General features: G+C 33.4%; 4 protein-coding genes across 9 annotated transcripts; 2 read left to right on the forward strand and 2 right to left on the reverse strand.

Annotated features, from left to right (window-relative positions):
• Position 1: 1 nt before the first annotated feature.
• On the reverse strand, positions 2–4,779 carry eco (Establishment of cohesion). 2 transcript variants are annotated; one of them, XM_011051121.2, is made up of 6 exons: positions 4,620–4,779; positions 1,838–3,636; positions 1,339–1,564; positions 1,081–1,254; positions 753–958; positions 2–672 (listed from the first exon to the last, which is right to left on the reverse strand). In XM_011051121.2, the coding sequence occupies exons 2-6, from the start codon at positions 3,607–3,609 to the stop codon at positions 549–551; spliced, it is 2,502 nt and encodes an 833-aa protein (XP_011049423.1). In that variant the 5' UTR covers positions 3,610–3,636; positions 4,620–4,779; the 3' UTR covers positions 2–548. The 2 variants fall into 2 exon arrangements, with proteins under 2 accessions (XP_011049423.1, XP_011049424.1); XM_011051122.2 differs by having other exon boundaries at positions 4,485–4,623.
• A 684-nt stretch (positions 4,780–5,463) lies between these two features.
• Tace (ADAM 17-like protease Tace) lies at positions 5,464–10,944 on the forward strand. Its single transcript, XM_011051124.2, has 14 exons — positions 5,464–5,844; positions 6,295–6,433; positions 6,524–6,624; positions 6,682–6,803; positions 7,064–7,214; positions 7,326–7,516; positions 7,578–7,772; positions 7,937–8,075; positions 8,195–8,349; positions 8,627–8,707; positions 8,859–9,067; positions 9,183–9,421; positions 9,826–9,941; positions 10,015–10,944. Exons 1-14 carry the CDS (start codon positions 5,787–5,789, stop codon positions 10,324–10,326), a joined length of 2,208 nt encoding a protein of 735 aa, XP_011049426.1. The 5' UTR covers positions 5,464–5,786; the 3' UTR covers positions 10,327–10,944.
• A 747-nt stretch (positions 10,945–11,691) lies between these two features.
• IleRS (Isoleucyl-tRNA synthetase) lies at positions 11,692–15,925 on the forward strand. The gene has a single exon (XM_011051126.2). It carries the CDS (start codon positions 12,000–12,002, stop codon positions 15,819–15,821), a length of 3,822 nt encoding a protein of 1,273 aa, XP_011049428.2. The 5' UTR covers positions 11,692–11,999; the 3' UTR covers positions 15,822–15,925.
• A 502-nt stretch (positions 15,926–16,427) lies between these two features.
• Positions 16,428–21,200, reverse strand: LOC105143103 (transmembrane and ubiquitin-like domain-containing protein 2). Of its 5 annotated transcripts, none has more exons than XM_011051129.2 (5): positions 21,093–21,200; positions 20,657–20,943; positions 19,464–19,792; positions 19,072–19,372; positions 16,428–18,793 (listed from the first exon to the last, which is right to left on the reverse strand). In XM_011051129.2, exons 3-5 carry the CDS (start codon positions 19,777–19,779, stop codon positions 18,346–18,348), a joined length of 1,065 nt encoding a protein of 354 aa, XP_011049431.1. In that variant the 5' UTR covers positions 19,780–19,792; positions 20,657–20,943; positions 21,093–21,200; the 3' UTR covers positions 16,428–18,345. The 5 variants fall into 5 exon arrangements, with proteins under 5 accessions (XP_011049431.1, XP_087268567.1, XP_011049430.1 ...); XM_087412441.1 differs by having other exon boundaries at positions 21,178–21,192; XM_011051128.2 differs by having other exon boundaries at positions 21,083–21,192.
• Positions 21,201–21,202: the final 2 nt, after the last annotated feature.

Raw genomic sequence — 21,202 nt, forward strand, 5'->3', positions numbered from 1 at the left:
ATTTTTTTTCTTAAAATTAGTCAATTCATATTTATTTTTTGATCCACAACACAGATTATTTTAGATATATAACACAAATAAATATATTATTCATATGTTACATAAAAAATACGCAAATGAGTAGCAAGAATATATATTTCATCAGAGATGGCATCACTAAAAATGTGTTATGAGAACATAATAATTTTAATTGTAACTTAACTTTTTCTAAAAGTAATTTTGTATGTATTAGTCAATCGATTTTATATCTTCTGATATATCAAATTTATTATAAAAAAAAGTATTGCGTTAGATTTGAAATTATAATAAAATATAGCACTTCAAATAAAAAAAAAAACAAATTCATTCAAATTGATTCATAAAATTCAAGAAACCTCTGTTTCATTTGTATCAACATCTAAGTAAAAGTTTCACAAAAATACATAACTATCAAGATAAAATATGATAAAATAAGATGTATAATGTATTAAAAGTAGCTATTTCGCTAACAATGCAAACAGACGCAACCATTTAGAAAGAACGAATGTTGGAGCTTAAGTAAAGTGGATTCAGTTGTAAACTTTGAAGTTTTTCGTTCTCGTGTATTTCTCAGCGAAGATTTTACCACTCGGAGTCGGTATTGAGAACGCTATATCGTCCAACGACATCACGTAACCATAGAAAAATTTGGCTCTAAAACGAGAAGAGATATTTTGAACAATGCAAGACTTCTTCGAAGAAAGTCGACATGTATATGTTAATGTGCAATTTACCTCAAAGTATCGACAAGTTTAGTGGCTATACCCCGTTTGCGATGACTCATCGCAGTCCAGACGACGTTTATGCCACATTTCGTAGGTGTACTCTCTGCGGTGCAACAGTTAAGTTCAATTAGTTCAGGAATCATGCGAAACGCTGTTTTTATGTGTTCTGACACCAATACTCCGAGAACATTTTTCTCTCGTATATACAAGAAAATCTGCAAAAAATGCATTTTTATCAAATTGTTTCTTATTAAATTCGATGGTATGCGATAAAAATAATGTATTTGTAAAACATAAATGTTTGTACGGTAAAAATAATAAGATAGCATATACTTGCCTTTTTGTTCTGATAATCCGAAATATTCATGTCTGCCAGTCCCAAATCCCTATCTACAACGGCCAAAATTTCCAACACTTTCTTCCAATGTTGCTTGGGGTCATGTGGCTCAATCAAGATTATTCTGCTGGAGGTAAAAGGATCTTCCAATATAACACGTTCGTTCTTCCAACCCTGAAATATGCGTAACAAAAATATTTAAATATAGTATCTGTAGTGAAATATAGTATTTACTTTACAGACACAAATGTAACGTACATTGAATTTTAAAGTTCGTACGCTATTGTGATAATTCAAGTGAGAGTTTTCATCCTCAGCATCGCCCACTTGGTACACAACATTACATTCCGGACACTGAGTGGCGCCGAAACGTTTTTGACCAGCGTCTAGCTGATACTGATCTTCTGCACCACCACCTTTCGCGGATATCTGCCATTGCATATTTTTTTTTGTTGCTTTTGTAATTTTAGCATTACTTGTCTCTCTAAAACAGAAGTTAAAATATGCATCTCGTTAAAACAAATTTAAAGAATTTTTGAAATTATCTTTGCACGACTTAAAATATTTTTTCAAAAAGACAATCGTATACTAAAAAATATAAATTATATAAATGAGATTAAAATATTAAGAAATTAACATATGATAACAGAATAATATATAAAATTAATATGATAGAAGAGCAAAAAGATATAATTTTGCGCAAGTCAAAATATTATAGATAAATGTAAGATTCGAAATTTATAACTCACGAACGTACTCAAAAATATTGTCAGGTACAGAATATCCTTTGGTAAATAACGGAAAATATCTTTTTTCGGTATCCTCTTCGATTTCTTTTTCGGTTTCCTTTTCATTATTATTATTATTATTATTACTATTATTAGCGTTCTCAAGTGAAAGATTTCCAAAGTTATTCAAAGGAGCAGCGTCCGTAATGTTCATTGTCGAAGTCATGTTGCTAAGCTCGGTAGCTGGAGACATAATTGTATCTTTCGACAACATCGTTGTCGATTGTAATGGAGAAAACGCATTCGCTATATGAGTCAATGATGTCATCGTATCGTACTCATCGTTTGCCCAGTCATCCTCTAGAATTCTCAGGAGATCATTAACTTTGTCTTGATGCAATGTAGCTTCAACTTCCGGTTCGTCAACGGTTAGATCAGTGGCATCTAGAGAGACGTTCACGGTTTTCAGCTTTTGCTTATGTGCATTCGTGAATGGAACGCGTTTCTGATTCTCTTTTAATTCAATTTTACCACCCGCGACCTTCAACTTAATCTTATCATTCACCGTTATCGTAGCTGCCTGATTTGATCTGATCGTCCTGTTGGTTTTAAAAAATCGCTTATTCTCATCGATTGTTGGCGACGGAGCCCTTTCCGCAATCATGTTTGCCTCCATCGGTTGAGTTTTTTCTACAGGCGGACTCTTTCTTGAAGCTGTGAGACTCTGCGCAATATGCTGTCCCTCATTCTTTAATGTTTCTGTATTCATCTTAGGCTTCGGCTTTTTGATTCCATGGCCTACACCAGCGTTTATCTTACCAAATCTCCGCTTCTTCGTCGATGAACGTTTACTATTGTTTTGTGAAGGTAAACTTCGTCTCCTTTTAATGTCGCTGCTCTTGTAACTGCTGAAAGGCCGCTCGGACTTCATGTTACCACTGTAAAATGTTTTCGTACTTAATGAGAAATCCTTTAGGCTACTGTATTCGTGTTTCCTCTCCTGAAACAATGATGCTCTCGCTTTAGGCACGAAGTCGTCGTCTCCCTTAAACAGTTTCGTTGGTTTCGGCCCCGACTGCTCGCGCGCACGCCTCTTTAATGTGTTCTCTTTCTGCTCAGGCGAGAAATCCACGCTTGTTTCAATCGTGCTAAAAGACTTTCGTCTATGCAACTTTGGCAACGGAACCGTTTTGCTTACAGAACTCAACGGCGTTGTTTGCTTACTCTCAGGAGTTCTGCCCTTTCGAGGTGTTTCTGTGATACTTTGATTCTGTATTTCTGTGGCGAAGCTTCGCTGAGGTGTCTCTGGTACTATTCCGTTCATCTGTTCCATGTTTGTCTTCGAGCGTTGTGGTGTCAACTGACCCATCAGTTCCCTTGGAGTGGATGGCAACGATTTTTGAAAGCGGCTAGCAGAGAACATTTTACATCTTGGTGAATTTCTAGCCTCTCTGGTGACCTTTTTGAGTGACTTAAAGGGTGACATGCGTTCCTCTGTGCTGAATCTTAAACGATCCCAGGACACAGATGTATTGAAGATGATTGACTTTTCAGGTGTTGCGAGTGGAGATACAAATTCTCTGCCTGAGGAACTCTGATCACTGATACTTGGACTTCGATCAGTAAGAGCCAAAGGTGACATGGGTCCTAAATCTGATTCATCTTCTGAGAACTTGTCATCTCTAATATGCTCTGAATCTTGAGAAACGCTCTTTTTAGCAGACTTATCACTGAACGGTGCAAAGAGACATTTCTGTGCCCGCCGCGGAGTACAAAGTAACTTTCCTAGAGTGCTATCCATTGTCTAATAACTCTCTAAAGTTTCAATCTGAAATAAATATTTTAAGATCAGAATAACATCAAGATTTCTCAAGTAAATCTAAATTAAATTAACTCTGACAGCAAAAAGATTAAAATCACTATTATTGATAAGATGAAAATATACAGATGATGAAAAATTAAAGAGAATTCACTTTTAAAATTTTATGACATGTATTTATCAAATTTTGAGGCATAAGATTAACAAACATTGATAAATTCAGTCATTTGCATTACATTGAATTAGTGTACATTTAATTCTTAGTACACATAATGATTTTCCAGTCTTTAGTGTTTCTATTATTATAGGATCTTTTATTACATATGATGACTCGTTAATTTTCATCACCTTCATAAATATACAAAAATTAAGTAATTTTCACAAGTGCAATTTTCACAATTTTAACATGTTCAGAAGATATTTTTAAGATTGTGTGTTGAAGAAATTATAGATAAATGTTATAATTACTTGGTCTTCTCAGTATTTCAAAGAAAAGAAATACACAGAACACAAATAACTTAATCCTATGTAATAAGACTTAAAAAGGTAATAGCTTTATAAAAAATAAATGCAATAGCATAATCAACTTTAACAATAATATATACATATTTAAAAATAATATATACATATTCCTTTGAATAACGTAATGATATCATTACTGAATATTTTATTGTTTAAAATGCTTAATATGCTTTTACATATAGCTTCGCTAATTTCATATATAACGGATCTTAATATAAACTTCGTTTTTAATATAAATTTGAAGTACTTAGTGCAAATGATCGAATTTGTTGTGACAGTTAATTACATAAATGTTAAAGAAGAAATTGGAAAAAGTATTTTTCATACACACTAACCTAAACAAACCGGTGAATTCGAAAAAGCAATTCTATCGAGCACGTCGAAGATTTTCGGTTACTGATAATAACACGACTTTCAACGTGCGAATGATGTGCACTAATATTCTTCAAAAATATTCGAAATCAGCGTACCTTTACATAAGTTTACATCCAGGACGCGTCAACAAATGCGCGGGAAACAGCCAAGAAAATTGAATGCAATATGATGTAATGCACGAATATCTCATTTCTGATCATTTCTGATAAAACTTTCGCATCAACGGTTGCGCCGAGCTGAGCTGCGCAGTGCATTGTTTGCGCATGCGTTTCGATTTTCGCGCTAAACTTTTGTATGGACAGTCATGGCATTAACTATGGATAAACTTGAGATCGGTCATCCTAGTTTTTTTTCGTGAAAAGTTTAAAATAAAAGTCCGTGTAAAAATTTAAATAATTAAAAGTAAGAAACTGATAATATAGTACTAATTTTTTAATGATTTATTAGTATATGATTTATATCCTGATGTTTCGTAAACGTGTATATTTAAAACTCAATAATACTCGATTTTTATTGAAAGCTGCAATTTTTATGTTATTGTTCTAGTTTAATTATTAATAGAAATGGTAACTGTAGAAAAAAAATTGTAATTTTTGCGGCAATATATAAAATATATATTATATACATTATAAGTTATTTATTTATTTATAAACATATTTATTTATAAAGCATTTATATAATAAAAATCACGAATTTAATAATGTGTATTATTTAAATATTAATTGATAATCAAACTCGGACAATATCATTAAAATCACATTTTTAAATAAAAATCGAATATTATTGAGTTTTATATGTATATATGCATATTTATAAAACTAATAAATCACAAAATTAGTATTATATCATTAATTTCTTACTCAATCACTCAAATTTAAAAACTTTAAGTATCTCGACGGCGGTTTCAGAAATCGAGAAACTCGAATGAGGATCGTTTTATTCGCTCACTCGACTCTCTATCGAAGATCGGAGTCATGGTGGAAAATCGGAGTTATGACAGAACATAACCTATGTTGCGTGTTGATTATCATCCGTTGTCATCATGACAAATGTAAATAAAGAAACGATACTTTGATGATTTGTCATAATACAATTTTGCGCTTCTCATTCACGTTATTATGCCATAAATTGTGTCCAAAGTGCTCACAAAATTGTGATACGACGTCGTGGATTATTGTTAATAAGGTTGTAAACATTAAAAAAAAACAAGAGAAAGTTGTGCTTTTCTATTTACATTCCATTGTTAATTCCTTTCACTGACAATGGAAAAACGAAACGTTCTATTTATCTACTGCACTTTTCTTACTCTTCAAAGTATTTGTAAGTTAAACTTATCCCAATTATACTGTCATTTTTTTAACTAGCACCCCACAAGTTGATTCGCGATCAGCACGAAAAAATTGAAATCCCTCATTTAAAGTTGAGGAAAAAATCTGTATGCGTCGAATCTTTTCTATCTTTTCTATCTCCATTGAAAAGGACATCCTTTCAGTTTAAATAAGCAGAACTAAATACTTTTTCTTCAAAATCTTATTTCTTCTGTAATTATATTAAAAGATTTAATAACTTTTTTTTAACTAAATCTTGATAAAATATATTTAATGTTTATTTATTTATGATTAAAAAATACATAATCGGTTTTAATATCTTACTAAAATAATTTTACGAAATTGTGATTTTATTGAGAAAATTGGCTTTGTTATTATTGCAAATCGACTTGTGCAATTATATCAGTTGTTCTTTTATCTAATATTATTAAAACATTATTAGATGGACTTCACAGAAGCTTGAAATATTATGAAACAATTCATAGTACTCACTTTCAACATAGGATTTTAAAACGGGGTATTCACCATAGCTATCATCCATATAACAGAATAAGTGAATTAGAATTTCATTCACATGGGCGGTAAGATATTTAATTATTACATTATTTAATATATTACAAGAGATATTCTCTCCATTTTATTAATGTTCTTTTAATCTTTTCCAACTACAGCCATTTTCGATTAATTTTAACACCTAGAAGAGAAGTTATACATTCCAATTTCAAGGCATATGAAGTCAATGCTGATGGAAAGGAGAAAACCGTACATTTAGGTATGGTATAATTTGACAAAGCAGCAAATAAGCATATTTCATAGTATTATTCCATAGATCATGATAATTTTTATCACGGCCGAGTGTTTGGAGAAATTGAGTCTCATGCTCAGATGCATATTGATGATGGTATCATGACAGGTAGTATAACAATCTTGGATGAAACCTTCCATATTGAAGTAAGTATATCTGCCAAGCCAAATAATACCTAAAAGTTTGTGATATGGTTGTAAATTATCCGAGTAGACAATAAGAAACAACGAATTAATTAAAGCTTAAAAAAATTAATTTTAAAAAGTTTGAGACAATTGCATTTTATTAGATAATTACAAATTATCTAATTTTTTAATTACATAATTTACTATCATATTTTTGTCACACTTGATTATTTGAACAGATTGTCTGTTATCTATAATCAAGAAATGAATTTATGTTTTAGCCATCCTGGAGGCATCTTTCTCATTTAGATAATCAAACGATGATTATTTATAAATCTTCCGATGTCAAACTCAGTTGGGAGCATTATCAAGATGGAGAAGGTCATACACATGGAACTCCAAAGACCTGTGGTTATGTTAAAGAAGATATAAGTATGATTCTATTTATAAATATAGATAATATACAATTTTTTTTATAAAATAACATATAATGTATTTTGCCTTTTCTATTATTCTCAACATTGATATTATTTTTTGCCACAGATTATACTTTAAATGACAATTCTGAGGAGGATGATACAGAAACGGATAATAGCAGTAGTAGGGTAAAAAGGCAAACAGAGACTTACGAATATACACCAACAAAAACAAGATGCCCATTACTACTAGTCGCCGATTATCGGTTTTACCAAGAAATGGGCGCCAGCAGTACAAAAACTACAATTAATTATCTGGTAAGCGTAACGGTATGCAATTATAATATATTTATTTATAATATATTAACTTATTCCACAGATAAGTTTGATTGATAGAGTACATAAGATTTACAATGACACTTTGTGGCAAGAGCATCAAGAGGAAGATGGTTTCAAAGGAATGGGTTTTGTTATTAAAAAGATCGTCGTTCACAGTGAACCGACACGAGTAAGAGGTGGTGAAACACATTACAATATGGTTCGCGAGAAATGGGACGTCCGTACATTGCTCGAGGTTATTACATGCAGCTTGAAGAATAATATCTTTAAAATTAATTGCTTTAATTATCAATCAATTTTTTAATATAATTGGCTTGTTAAATTAACATTGTTAATTTAACAACGCAACATTGAAATTAATTATCATTTTTTCATGATATTATATATTAATTAATACAGGTGTTCAGTCGAGAATATAGCCATAAAGATTTCTGCTTGGCTCACTTGTTTACTGATCTCAAATTCGAAGGTGGTATCCTCGGATTAGCCTATGTAGGATCTCCTCGTAGAAATTCGGTGGGCGGTATTTGCACACCAGGTACATTAAAAACAATTTGTATTCTTTGTGTTATATTACTCTAATATTATATACAATATGTAGTGATGTTTTTATGATATTGGATCTCATAATTGAATAAAAAAATTGATATTCTGTAGAATATTTCAAAAACGGATATACATTATATCTGAACTCGGGACTGAGTTCCAGTAGAAATCATTATGGACAGAGAGTGATTACAAGAGAAGCCGATTTGGTTACAGCACATGAATTCGGTCATAATTGGGGTTCCGAGCATGATCCGGATATCTCAGTGAGTTATAATTTAAATATCTCTATATATTGCAAGTTATTTCTGAGACTTGATGAAATTAACATTAAATAATTCATATAATAAACCTAAGAATTTAAACAGTAAAGAAAAAAAAGAGTCATGAGTCACAAAGGAAGTTTTTGTTAAAAACATATAAAATCTTATATATATTAAGTTTTAAAATGTGTTTTTATACTAATATCTTTATTTCACAAACTTTTCTTTTTTCATAATTCTTAAAACTAAAATTTAATTTTAATGATATTATTGTGTGTAGGAATGCAGTCCAAGTGCAAGTCAAGGTGGATCTTACTTAATGTATACCTACAGTGTTAGTGGCTATGATGTAAATAACAAGGTGGAGTATATGCTTGATTCATATTGTAGTTCCTATCACGAATCATTATCTTAATTATTTTTTAAATAAGGAATCAATATTTTATCTTACTATGTTTATATTTAAATTTATTTTTTGCACTTTTTTTATAGATTTACGTTTTTTTTCCTAGAGATTTTCTCCATGTAGTTTACGATCCATCAGGAAGGTCCTGCAAGCTAAATCTGGACGCTGTTTCTCAGAGCCAGAAGAATCATTCTGTGGTAATTTGAGAGTCGAGGGCGACGAGGAATGCGACGCAGGTCTCTTGGGAACAGAAGACAATGACTCGTGTTGCGACAAAAACTGTAAGCTTCGAAGTAATCAAGGAGCAGTTTGCAGGTAAGCCATCTAGAATCATACCTACGTATCTATTTTTTCTTTCACTTTTTACAATAAAAATCCTTAGGCTATATTCAACATTATTTAATGGCGCTCGTTTTGTTTCTTCCAACAGTGACAAAAACTCTCCTTGCTGCCAGGGTTGCGCATATATGCCTGCGGGCGTAAAATGCCGTGATGCGCAATATGCTACTTGCGAACAGGAATCGCGCTGCACTGGTGCGTCTAGCGAATGCCCGAGATCTCCGCCCATGAAAGACGGCACTGATTGTCTCGAACGTGGTCAATGCCGTCTAGGCAAATGCGTACCATACTGCGAGACTCAAAATTTACAAAGCTGCATGTGCGATACTAGTACGTACTTTATTTTAAATACTGGACACCTACAAATGTAAATGGAAATATTTCATTATGTTAATTCATCATTTTTTCATATCAGAAAGAAAAGTAATTCTTGTTTTTCTTTAATTATTAATATTTAATATAATTTATTTCTACAATTTTACTGTTGATTTGAGAAAATGCTTATTAATTGTGCAATTAATGAAAAACCAATTGCTATTTTTAAAATTTTTAATCTTGTATTATATTTTATTCTGATTTCAAAATTAAAAATTTGTATATTATTCTATAAAGATATCTTTATGATTATTGAGAGAAAGTCAAAAGACTAAGTGTTTTTAGAATTGATATCTTACGTTATATAATTAATTTTGTACTGAAAGATATAATCATATTGATATAATCATTATTAATAGTTGCTGATGCGTGTAAGAGATGCTGTAGAATGAATTTGAACGAGACGTGCTTTCCAATAGACCAGCAAGACATTTTACCCGATGGGACACCGTGCATTCAAGGTTTTTGCAACAAAGTAAGATATATCATAGTAATTAATTTGATAAAATTTCTGTTGTCTAATATATTACAAGCATATACCTTTTTAGGGTGTTTGTGAGAAAACAATTCAGGACGTAGTAGAACGATTTTGGGACATTATTGAGGATATAAACATCAACAAAGTTATGCGCTTTCTGAAAGATAATATAGTAGGTGCTGTGATAATCATCACTGCCGTTATATGGATACCGGCGAGTTGCGTTATCAGTTACATTGATCATAGACGCGTGAAAGAGAGCGAAAAAAAATGGCAGTGGAAACACACGGACGAGCTCATTCATCCGGATGAGCCGAGACAAGTGATATATGTTGGCGGTCAGCGCCAACAAAGGGTACAGCATGTCATGCATCAATCGTGAATTTGCATTACATATTTCGATATCTAGTCAAACTTATATCAAGTGATATATTTATGATATATATCTATTTAAAATGACAAAATATTGTAAATATCTTTATTTTCTATGTTATACATATGCATATGTAGCTTCCACATAATTTCTGTAAGATTTTGAACGAATTTTATAGTTGAACGAACGAACGAAACATTCCTGTAGTCCAAAGAAATTAATAGTTGATATTTAAGAATTAGATATATAAAGGTTTTTACTACTATCATTTTTTGATACTATGTATATCAAACATTAATTCCATCAAATAGATTAACTTTAATCTTGATTTAACTTATTCTTCATCTTTTTCTAGTTTTAAGAATTAGAAAAAAATGAGTGAGTTGAACTAAGATTAAAATTAATTTACATTGGTTGAAACGGGTATAAATCTCTCGCTCTTTTTAAAGTATTACTTACCTTTATCTCTAAGATTGGCATTTGTTACTTAATTATTAGAATATAACTGCCATGTTACATTAATATATTACAGTATTTAAATCAGCGAAGATCAAGAGAGTGTGAAAAGATTTGCTTTATAATACCAAATATTGTATATTAATAAATATTGTATAATTACTTTAACAATATTTTAATGTTTAATTGTAAGTATATATGAAAACATATAAATCATGTTAATACAATAACATTAAAAAAAAAAATTCTATTCATATTTAGAATACTGAAAAAAATGTCTAAAGGGGAAAAATTATTTTGAAATTCCCACCATAAATTTTCCTACTATCTTGTATGAATTTTCGGAAATGCATTCTTTAAAATACACAGGTTATCTGTTAAATAATAATTATGTAAATTAAAGTAAAACTCATATTAATATTAGGTGTAGTAAGAATAATGGATTTCTTTTTACTATACCTAATATATCATTTTTTTGCATTTTTCCCAGATGCAAGATTATGTTCTTGAGGTTAGCTTTGGCACGTGTTCTCGATTTATTCACGTGTACTGACAAGTATTTCAAGTGTGCTAATTGGTCCCTGGATAGAGATTTTTCGCTGTCTGAAGATTTTTCTTTCTGATAGCTAATCCATAGGTTTGTTCGCGTTGCTCACACTTTTTGCATTCGGTATCTTCGCTTTCTGTCTTTTCAAAGCCAAATATATATCTATCTCATTTTAAGTGCAACAATATTTGGGGATTTCATGCAATGCGAACAGGCCTAGTGTGTACGGAATCTTCAATCACACGTTTACGCGTGCGCATGTAAATTCCTAGGAAGTTGGTGCCCGCGTTAAGGGATATTCAATAGACTCAACAGGAAGTGAGAACTCATTGTTATTGGTATATTCTTTTAGATCATCCAATCAGAATATTAGATCTAGAAGAATATATCAATAGCAGCGAATACTCACTCAATTGTCGAGTCTGCTGAAAAACTGTGCTGAACTTAACTATTATTAACTTGATTCTCCTGTTTAAAGATAAGTTTAATATTTAAAAAGTTATTTGACGAACTTTTGTAACGTAATCTAACCGTATTATCTCCTTATGAATGTGAAAGGCCAATAAATAATAATAATAATAAGACACATTGTTAGGTTAGCGACAAGGTTGTGCCGAATTGCGTCAGCTCCTCGTGTGAGCCACGATTCCTCCAGCCGGTACGGAACGTTGTATCAAAGATGACTCATATCGTCAGAAACTATTCTTTTATGAATAGGGAAGAGTTACTACGTTTCACAAAATTGAGTATTCCGGAGACCATCAATTTCGCCGAGCAGGAAGCGAACATATTAAAACTATGGACGGCTCACTGTGTATATTTGGAATGCATGAATTTATCTACTAGGAAAGAATGGCCAAAGTATTCATTCTATGACGGGCCACCTTTTGCCACCGGCCTTCCGCATTATGGCCATATCCTCGCTGGTACTATAAAGGACATTGTGACGAGGTACGCATATCAAAGCGGCTATCATGTGGAGCGTCGATTTGGCTGGGACTGCCACGGTCTTCCCGTGGAGAATGAGATTGACAAGAAATTAGGCATCAAAGGGCCAGATGATGTCGCCAAGATGGGTATCAAAGCGTACAATGAAGAGTGTCGTAAAATCGTGATGAGATATTCCAAGGAATGGCAGGAGATCGTCGACCGGATGGGACGGTGGATTGACTTTGAAAATGACTACAAAACCATGTATCCATGGTATATGGAGTCCATCTGGTGGATATTCAAGCAGCTATACCACAAGGGCCTCATCTATGAAGGTATCAAGGTAATGCCTTATTCTACTGCCTGTAACACGCCACTGTCCAACTTTGAGGCAGGTCAAAATTATAAGGATGTAGTGGATCCATCGGTCGTCATAGTTTTTCCTCTACTGGATGAACCAGGGGTGTCTCTATTGGCCTGGACCACCACTCCTTGGACGCTACCTAGTAATTTGGCATTATGTGTCAATCCTACTTTTGAATATGTGAAGGTAAAAAATGAGAAGACTAGTGACATTTATATCATATTGGAGGCTCAATTGCAAATCCTTAAGGGTCCTTATATTATAATAGACAGGATAAAGGGCACAGACCTGAAAGGAAAGGCATATGAACCATTGTTTCCATATTTTTTGCATCATAAAGAGAAAGGTGCTTTCAGAGTCCTGAATGACACTTACGTCACAGCAGAAACTGGAACCGGCATCGTCCATCAAGCCCCGTATTTCGGAGAGGATGATTTTCGATGTTGCCTAGAGGCCGGCATCATATGCAAGGATCAAGAGATTGTATGCCCCGTGGATAGTTGCGGTTGTTTCACGGAGCCGGTTCACGACTTTCTCGGCAAGTATGTCAAAGATGCAGACAAAGAGATAATAAAATATTTGCAGCTTAAGAAGAAGCTGATTGTCAACAGCACAATAAAGCATAGCTATCCGTTCTGCTGGAGAACAGACACGCCGCTTATTTACAAAGCTGTGCCCTCTTGGTTCCTCAAGGTGGAGGCGATCAAGAATAAGTTGTTGGTGGCAAATAGTGAGACCTACTGGGTGCCGGATTTCGTGAAGGAAAAACGATTCGGCAACTGGCTGCGTGATGCGCGCGACTGGGCCATCAGCAGGAATCGTTATTGGGGTAATCCTATACCGCTTTGGATCTCTGAGGATAGGGAGGAGATCGTGTGCGTGGGCAGCATGGAGGAGCTAGAAAGATTGACGGGCGCAAAAGTGGAGGACATCCATCGCGAGAACATCGATCATCTGACAATACCGTCGAAACGTGCGGGACAACCGCCGTTGCGTCGTATACCTGAAGTCTTCGACTGCTGGTTCGAGTCCGGTTCCATGCCGTACGCGCAGGTCCATTTTCCATTCAATCAAGATCGCAAGGAATTTGATGAGATCTTCCCGGCAGATTTCGTCGCTGAGGGTATTGATCAGACGCGTGGCTGGTTTTACACGCTTCTGGTGATATCCACCGCGCTGTTTGGCAAAGCGCCGTATAAAAACCTCGTGGCCAATGGTCTAGTACTCGCGTCTGACGGCCAAAAGATGTCGAAGCGTAAGAAAAATTATCCCAACCCCATGGAAGTGGTCAACAAATACGGGGCGGATGCTCTGCGTCTTTATTTAATCAATTCGCCAGTCGTGAGAGCCGAGAACCTTAAGTTTAAGGAGGAGGGTGTCCGGGACATCGTCAAGGACGTCTTCTTGCCGTGGTATAACGCATTTCGTTTCTTAATGCAGAATATTGACCAATACCAGGAGTCTGGGATCAGATTTGTAATCACCGAAGGTCAAGAATCCTATTCCAACAATATAATGGACAGATGGATTATGTCGATCACTCAATCGCTGTTGATCTTTGTGAAGAAAGAGATGGAAGCATATAGATTGTACACCGTGGTGCCCTATTTAATAAAGTATATTGACAACCTCACAAACTGGTATGTGAGAATGAATAGAAAACGTATCAAAGGTGAAGACGGTCTGGAGGATTGCGATAATGCATTGACGACTCTATTTCTAGCAATTTACACGATGGTGCAAACTTACGCGCCATTCACGCCATTCTTGACGGAATTCATGTTTATGCGATTAGACCAATGGGTCATCATAACGTCAAATGATGATTTGCCTAAGAATTTTAATAAGAATGGTTGCTCGTATATTGAGAATTTTACAAAGACATTCAAATACCAGCCGAGTAATCGGTCTGATTTTGAATCTCGTCCTGAGCCTACGGATGAAGAGAAGGCTTTAAAGTTGAAGCATAAAGAATTCATGAAGAAAATAAATGAGTGGAACGTACATAACGTTAAAGAACTTAGAGAGTATTTTGAAAATTTTGACAAAAGTGTGCACTGGAAATTGATACCACATCCGCAATATCATATGATTAACAAAGACATAGAGAAGGCTGTGTCGCATATGCAGTCAGTCATTCAACTGGGTCGTATTGTACGCGATAGAAAAATTATTCCCACAAAATATCCCTTGCCGGAAATCGTGGTGATCCATCGAGATGATAAAGTACTAAGGGACATTGTCTCACTAAAGTCGTACATACTCGAAGAACTCAACATCAAAAAATTAATCGTTACTACTGACAAGGAGAAGTATGGTGTGACCCTGAGAGCAGAACCAGATCATAAGACACTTGGTGCTCGTTTAAAGGGCGAGTTCAAACAGATAATTCAAGCCATTAAAGAGCTGTCCGACGAACAGCTGCAGAAGTTTGTCTCCACGAAAGAAATCGTCGTGCAGGGTCACAAACTCGAGGAGCAAGACTTGCGTCTGATGTTCAGCTTCACTGGTCCAGCCGCCGAACAACTATCGAAACAGTACGAAGCTCACAGCGAGGGAAGCATACTAATCCTTGTGGACATTACTGCTGACGAGGCGATGCACAACGAGGGAATAGCGCGTGAGGTAATCAATCGAGTGCAGAAGCTGCGGAAGAAAGCACGACTCGTGCCCTCCGACGAAGCCATCGCGTATTATGAGATCAAAGACGCGAACAGCAACTTGGCGAAGGTCATCGTCAGTCATAAGGAGTTTATCGAGAACGTGACCAAGACTCCGCAGAAAGACATGATGGAGTTGCCGCGCAACAGCGATATCATTATTGAGGAGATGCAGAAGATCAAGGATATGGATATGAGGCTCGTGTTGGTCAAAACATCGACTAATCATACGTTAACACAGGAAGGCAGCACGACGTCATCGAAATCGCAACCTTCTACGAACTACGTCAACGTAATACTTTCGAATATGCAACCACGATATGGCGCGTCCTCAAAGGATAAGATTTACTTATATAATTCGCAACTTGGACCTCTCACATATAAACGTTTGAAACAGGAGATTGATTTGGTATTTGGTATATATGGCTGTTCGTATGATATGTATCTTCATGCTGAAAAAATTATCAGAACGCTGGATGATACGCCAGTGGAGAAAAATATGTTCAATAAACAATGGTTGGAAGTAGTGAGATCAATAAACAAATGATAGAAATTTTAAATATATTTTTTCAATGTATGAAAAGCGATTTCCGTGGACTTGCGATTTTTTCTATGTAAAATTGAAAATAAAAGAAAACAGGAACTAGTAAATCAGCATTATTATATCTTGTAATGTTGTTATTTCTTTGTAATTTTCTAAAAAGATGACATCGTATTTGTTGAGATCAAATGAAAGATGTGTAGTTAGTTAATTATTTTTTTTTCTTTTGCCAATGAAAATATTTACTACGAGGCATATTAGCAATTATAATTTAATGGTATATTTATTTGGTATTTAATACATAAACTATTAATACGCCAGGACGTCTTATTACGTGATTTTAAATAAATATAATATTTTTCATGAAAGTTCTGCTATTTTATACATTAAAGAATAAAAAAAATTAACTGTATTTTTAATCTCAAGTTTTTTCCACATTTTTTATCATATTTATATTTTGAACAATATAAAAAATGATTTATGATTACTGTATAAAAAGAAATAATAGGTAATTGAAATTTGATAACGTAGATTTATCTTGACAGAGAATATGCAAAATTTTACATATATATTTATCACTAAGAAACAAGGACAATTATACTATATGATAAATAAGTATCAAATAAATAAACATTTATTGGCATTATTTAAAACAATTGTGTATGTGTGTATATATATACATATATGTATAAATATAATCATTAATTTAATTTTAACAAATTATAGTACGCTAGTTAGAGACCATAATATATCTCTATCACGCTCATCTTTTTATGCCATAAGCATTTTCGGTGAAACTTATATTTTTATGCACGTTCTAGAGTTCAACGTGAATGTCCATTTAGTGATTTAACTTTTTTTTTTACAAAAGATTGATTTATTGGTATTCTATGCATTATGTCTCGTGTACAAATAAGTATAACGCAAGTAGACGACTTCTAGATTGCTCTATGTCTTAGAGATCGCGGATAATTTTTCTTTCTCCTTTATTAGTACAAAATTCATTCAAATCAGTTCTCTGTTTATGCTAATGGTAACTGGAATTCACGCATTATTAGACGCATTATTTCCATAATACTTAACGTGTTGATCATCACGTGATATGAATTTATTAATACATGATTAGCGTTCTCCATTTTTTTAGAGCGTCAAACATTCAAATATAAATAACAAAGAAGCCCTGTCAAATGACGTTAATAGTAAAAAATAAATTACAAAAAGAAAATATTTGGCTTCTTGGGCTTTTTTCGTGAAATTCACTAATTTCATGTAATTCTGGATGACGTGACAATCAACGCGTTAAAAATATGTGAAACAGTTCTATATTAAGTTCGGCGGATCAAAACGTTCACAAATCACACAGCACCAACAATACAATAGTATTAGAAAAAAACGAAGTAATAATTACTAAGTAATTACCTGTAGAAAATATTTCTATATAATTCTCTCATTTTATAATTTAAAGTTAGTTACAATAAAAATTAGAGAAATAAACTATTAATTAATTTTATTTCTTTACTGAATGAAAAGTGATATTCTTTCAGAATTTTATATATATATTGCGAAGAAAAGTGTGTTTCACAAAAACTTATTTTATCGTACAGAATATTTCCTAATTACTTTATAACGTAAACACCACAAAGCGATATTTCTTACGAAACATATTTATATATGCAAGATCTTTCACATGAAACTTAAAAAAAAAACGAGAAGTAAAACGAATAAAGATAATAATAATTACGCTTGAATGACTGTCAAAGTGTAATAGTTCTTAAACATTGAAGTCAATTTTAAAAGTCACGCGTTATTTTTTCTAAGAAACGTAGTAATGTCATCATATCACATTTTTCAGAGTTCATGAGAGAGAAAAAATAGCAACTTTATTTATTATTTCAGAATTATGTATTATTATTATGTATTATAACATAACATTCGAGCGTGATTATTTTAGACTCTTATTATTTTATTTAATTACTTTAAATTTAACGAAGGACAACTTATTATATACTTTATATAGACATATAATCTATATATTATATATTTTAAATATAATATATTATGAAGTGATGGATAGGTCATCTACTATCATGCACCATAAAGAAAATTTCTTTTGAAATCTTCTGTAAGAAACGCTACACTAGAATTTATGCGATAACTTAATGCACCTCTTGTATGTAACGAATTTAATTATAATTCAGAGAAATATATATCAATAGAAATATCGCAATCGGTGTTTTACATTTTCGAGAGTAACACCAAGATGAAAAATCACGAAATTATAATGAGCTCGTTATCATCAACGATAAATCTGATCTCGAGAATGTTAATTAACGTTAAATTACGTTAAAAGCAAATACTCGACGAAGATTACCGATTGATTGATTCCGTTAAATCCATAGTATACGTCATATGCGTTACAATGTATATTATATCGATTTGTATTTAAGGTGCTTTTTTTTATTAAAATTAGAACTTAGAAGTAATCATATTAGAAGGGATCATAGTAATCGTCGTCATCATCGTCATCATATCATTCCACGTTCCGAATGTTATCTTGATCAGAAAAGAAATTACTAAACAGAGATACCGTGAAGATTGCTGTAAGCGCGTAGAGTGCGAGCGTGGTTGTCGCGGTGAAAAGTTGAGCGTAATGATACCGCGAGTACCACGCGAGACCTAAGATGATCGTCAGAAGGCTTACAAGGAGCCGGCTCAAGTCCCAGTCGTTGTGTACTGAACTTATCCCTGCATCGGTAGGTAGATCCGAAAACGGCTGGGAATTGAAATAAATGGACGATGAATTATCTAACGTAGATGACGGTACGGTAGCTGGTCGCGGTTGATGTACCCAACAGTGAACCACGCAATCGTTGAACAAGCCGCACTGTTCGAGGGTTTGAGTGTCAGGTTGTAATACGCGGCCGTTGAATACTAACCGTACCGCTTTACGTGCTTCCAATTCTATTTGAAAGTGCCTCCTGCGAAGTGAAAAAGATTTATTTTATTTTGTTGCATTGAACTACACTAGAACTTTTCTTTTCACTTTTATCACATGTTAAACATTTATCTATTTCACTTTAAATATAAAAATATGTATACTAGTTCAATTATTAAAAAAATAGATCTAAAGACAAATCATAATAAACATGAAATAAGAAACAATGTTATTAAAGATTTGGATTATTTTTTGTGAGAACGTAGTAAAAATTGTTACAACCTTACTAACACAATAGAAATGCATATAAGCTAGAAATACCTTTTAAAATCACCCAGCATTTCTTTAAGACTGCCTGTAACTATTTTTTGATCATCATTTATAAACTTCAGTTTTATGGTGATATCATTGCTGCTATCACTTAAGGTTGACTCCTCTGACATACATTCTGATGAACTACTAGTAGTTTGGTCCAATGCCGAGTCAATATTATCTGTCTTGACTGTTCTTTGTAACAATGATCGATCAGTATTGCTGAACGAATCCATGGCTTCAATAAGTACTTCTTCCGCCGTTGTAGATTCTGTTGGTCTCGAGACATCTTCAGACAATTCGCTCGTATCTAATGATTACGATACAAAAAAAAAAGGTTTGAGTAATACTTAAAAGTTTAAGTAATATCTTACGCAAAAGAGAGAAAAAGAAATATTTACCTACTACAGCTGCACTTGGACAATTTGCTTGTATACTATCACTATTATTCGAAGTTGTTTCTAGTGTGTCTTCTTCTGCTGTTTCTGACCTGTGAGGTCGACTAACATCTTGGACACTAAGATTACTTGTGTTCTGATGATTAGCTCTTATTGAAGTAATACGCGTAGGCGCTCGGTCCCGCAGGATAAGTACTGTACGTATCAATGGCTGATCCGCTATACTTGTCGAGCACCAAGCAAGCCATCCTACCAACAGTATGGTCATGATGATGAAGAAATCTGTGACTTCATCGCCCACTCCTTCGATCAATGACATCTTACTTGAGGATCTATTAAAATGACAATATACAAATATTTATAAAATCATCTATATTATTGCTAGTCAATATTGTACTTTAAATTTGATTTTTTAAACACTAACATGATATCAACTAAAGCTGTTTATAAATAAGCAATTGTCTTTAACAAATCTTGTAAAAATGTTATGCATTTAACTTTCTTAATACAAATAATTTTCTCCCGAAAGAAATATTATAAATTCATTTGTCATAGTAACATGTGAAAAAATCGTTTTTTACGTATGATCTATAAGAAATGTCAAAAGGTTTAAATAAATAATACAATAATAAACGATTTATTAAGATCACATATGTGAATACACAACAAGAGTTTAATGCCTATTACAGTCAAAGCTGGACTTTAAATGCTTTTAAATAATTTCTATGTGAATTTATATGCTAAATATGTAATTTGAAATGCGTACTGGAATAATTTTTCAAATTTATAAATTCAAACTACTATAGTAATATCACAAATTAAATAGATAAGTAATTTAATAATTTAATAATTTACTCAATCTGGCATCCTATTAAAAAGATATTAATGTACTGAAAAACTGTGAATAAATTTATTGGTTTAAATAGACTTTAATTGATATTTGTCCAAAGACATATATTATTTATGTAAGATATTTATATAAAAGGTTACAATATTATTTATAAAATTGTCTGTTTCCCTTGCAACCTTGGAATAAATTTTCCGAGACTTTGCACTATGACAGTACCAAAACTAGATACTGATGCAACCAAAGCAATAAATCTTTTACATGTCTCACGATGACGTTTCACGACAATCGCTAATTAGCAGCAGCAATTAACAGTCAGAGAGGTAGAAATGAAATGAGTGTAGCGTACACGGGATAGAAAGTTGCGGCAAAATCCGTCCTTTGCGAGGTTATCTTGTTCGAAGAGAAATTTGTCAACACGGAACTACGAAATGAATGCTGTTCTCCTTCCTCGGGGTCGAGGAACGACGTCTCATGGCACAAATCGACGATTTTAAGAAATCCGAGGAACTTCGTCGTTGGATCCTGTCCACTCAAGTGATATATTGCTGCTTTTTACCGACGAGCGAGCAGCCTCCTTGTTACGCACATAATTCTCTCAGTTCCGTCAATGTGTAACGTGGGACGCGATAACGGCTGTAACAGCGAAATACTCACAAATATTCGATCGACAAACATCTGAGGACAGAGAAGGAGAAAGAGCGCGAGAGAGATGACGCAAATAATAGGTTTTTTTTATAGTAGTTTATAATAGAGACATGCAACGTGTACGTACATATATGTACCTGAGCTGATTAATAATTAACGCGATCTCTCTGCGCGAAAGTCAACAGGCAATTTTATTTCGATTATCGTTCAGATAAACCGTACCATCCGAAACGTTCCGGCGAAAGCA

The sequence above is a fragment of the Acromyrmex echinatior genome, chromosome 13, assembly GCF_024713525.1.
Source record: "Acromyrmex echinatior isolate Ae372 chromosome 13, ASM2471352v2, whole genome shotgun sequence".
NCBI lineage: Eukaryota > Metazoa > Arthropoda > Insecta > Hymenoptera > Formicidae > Acromyrmex > Acromyrmex echinatior.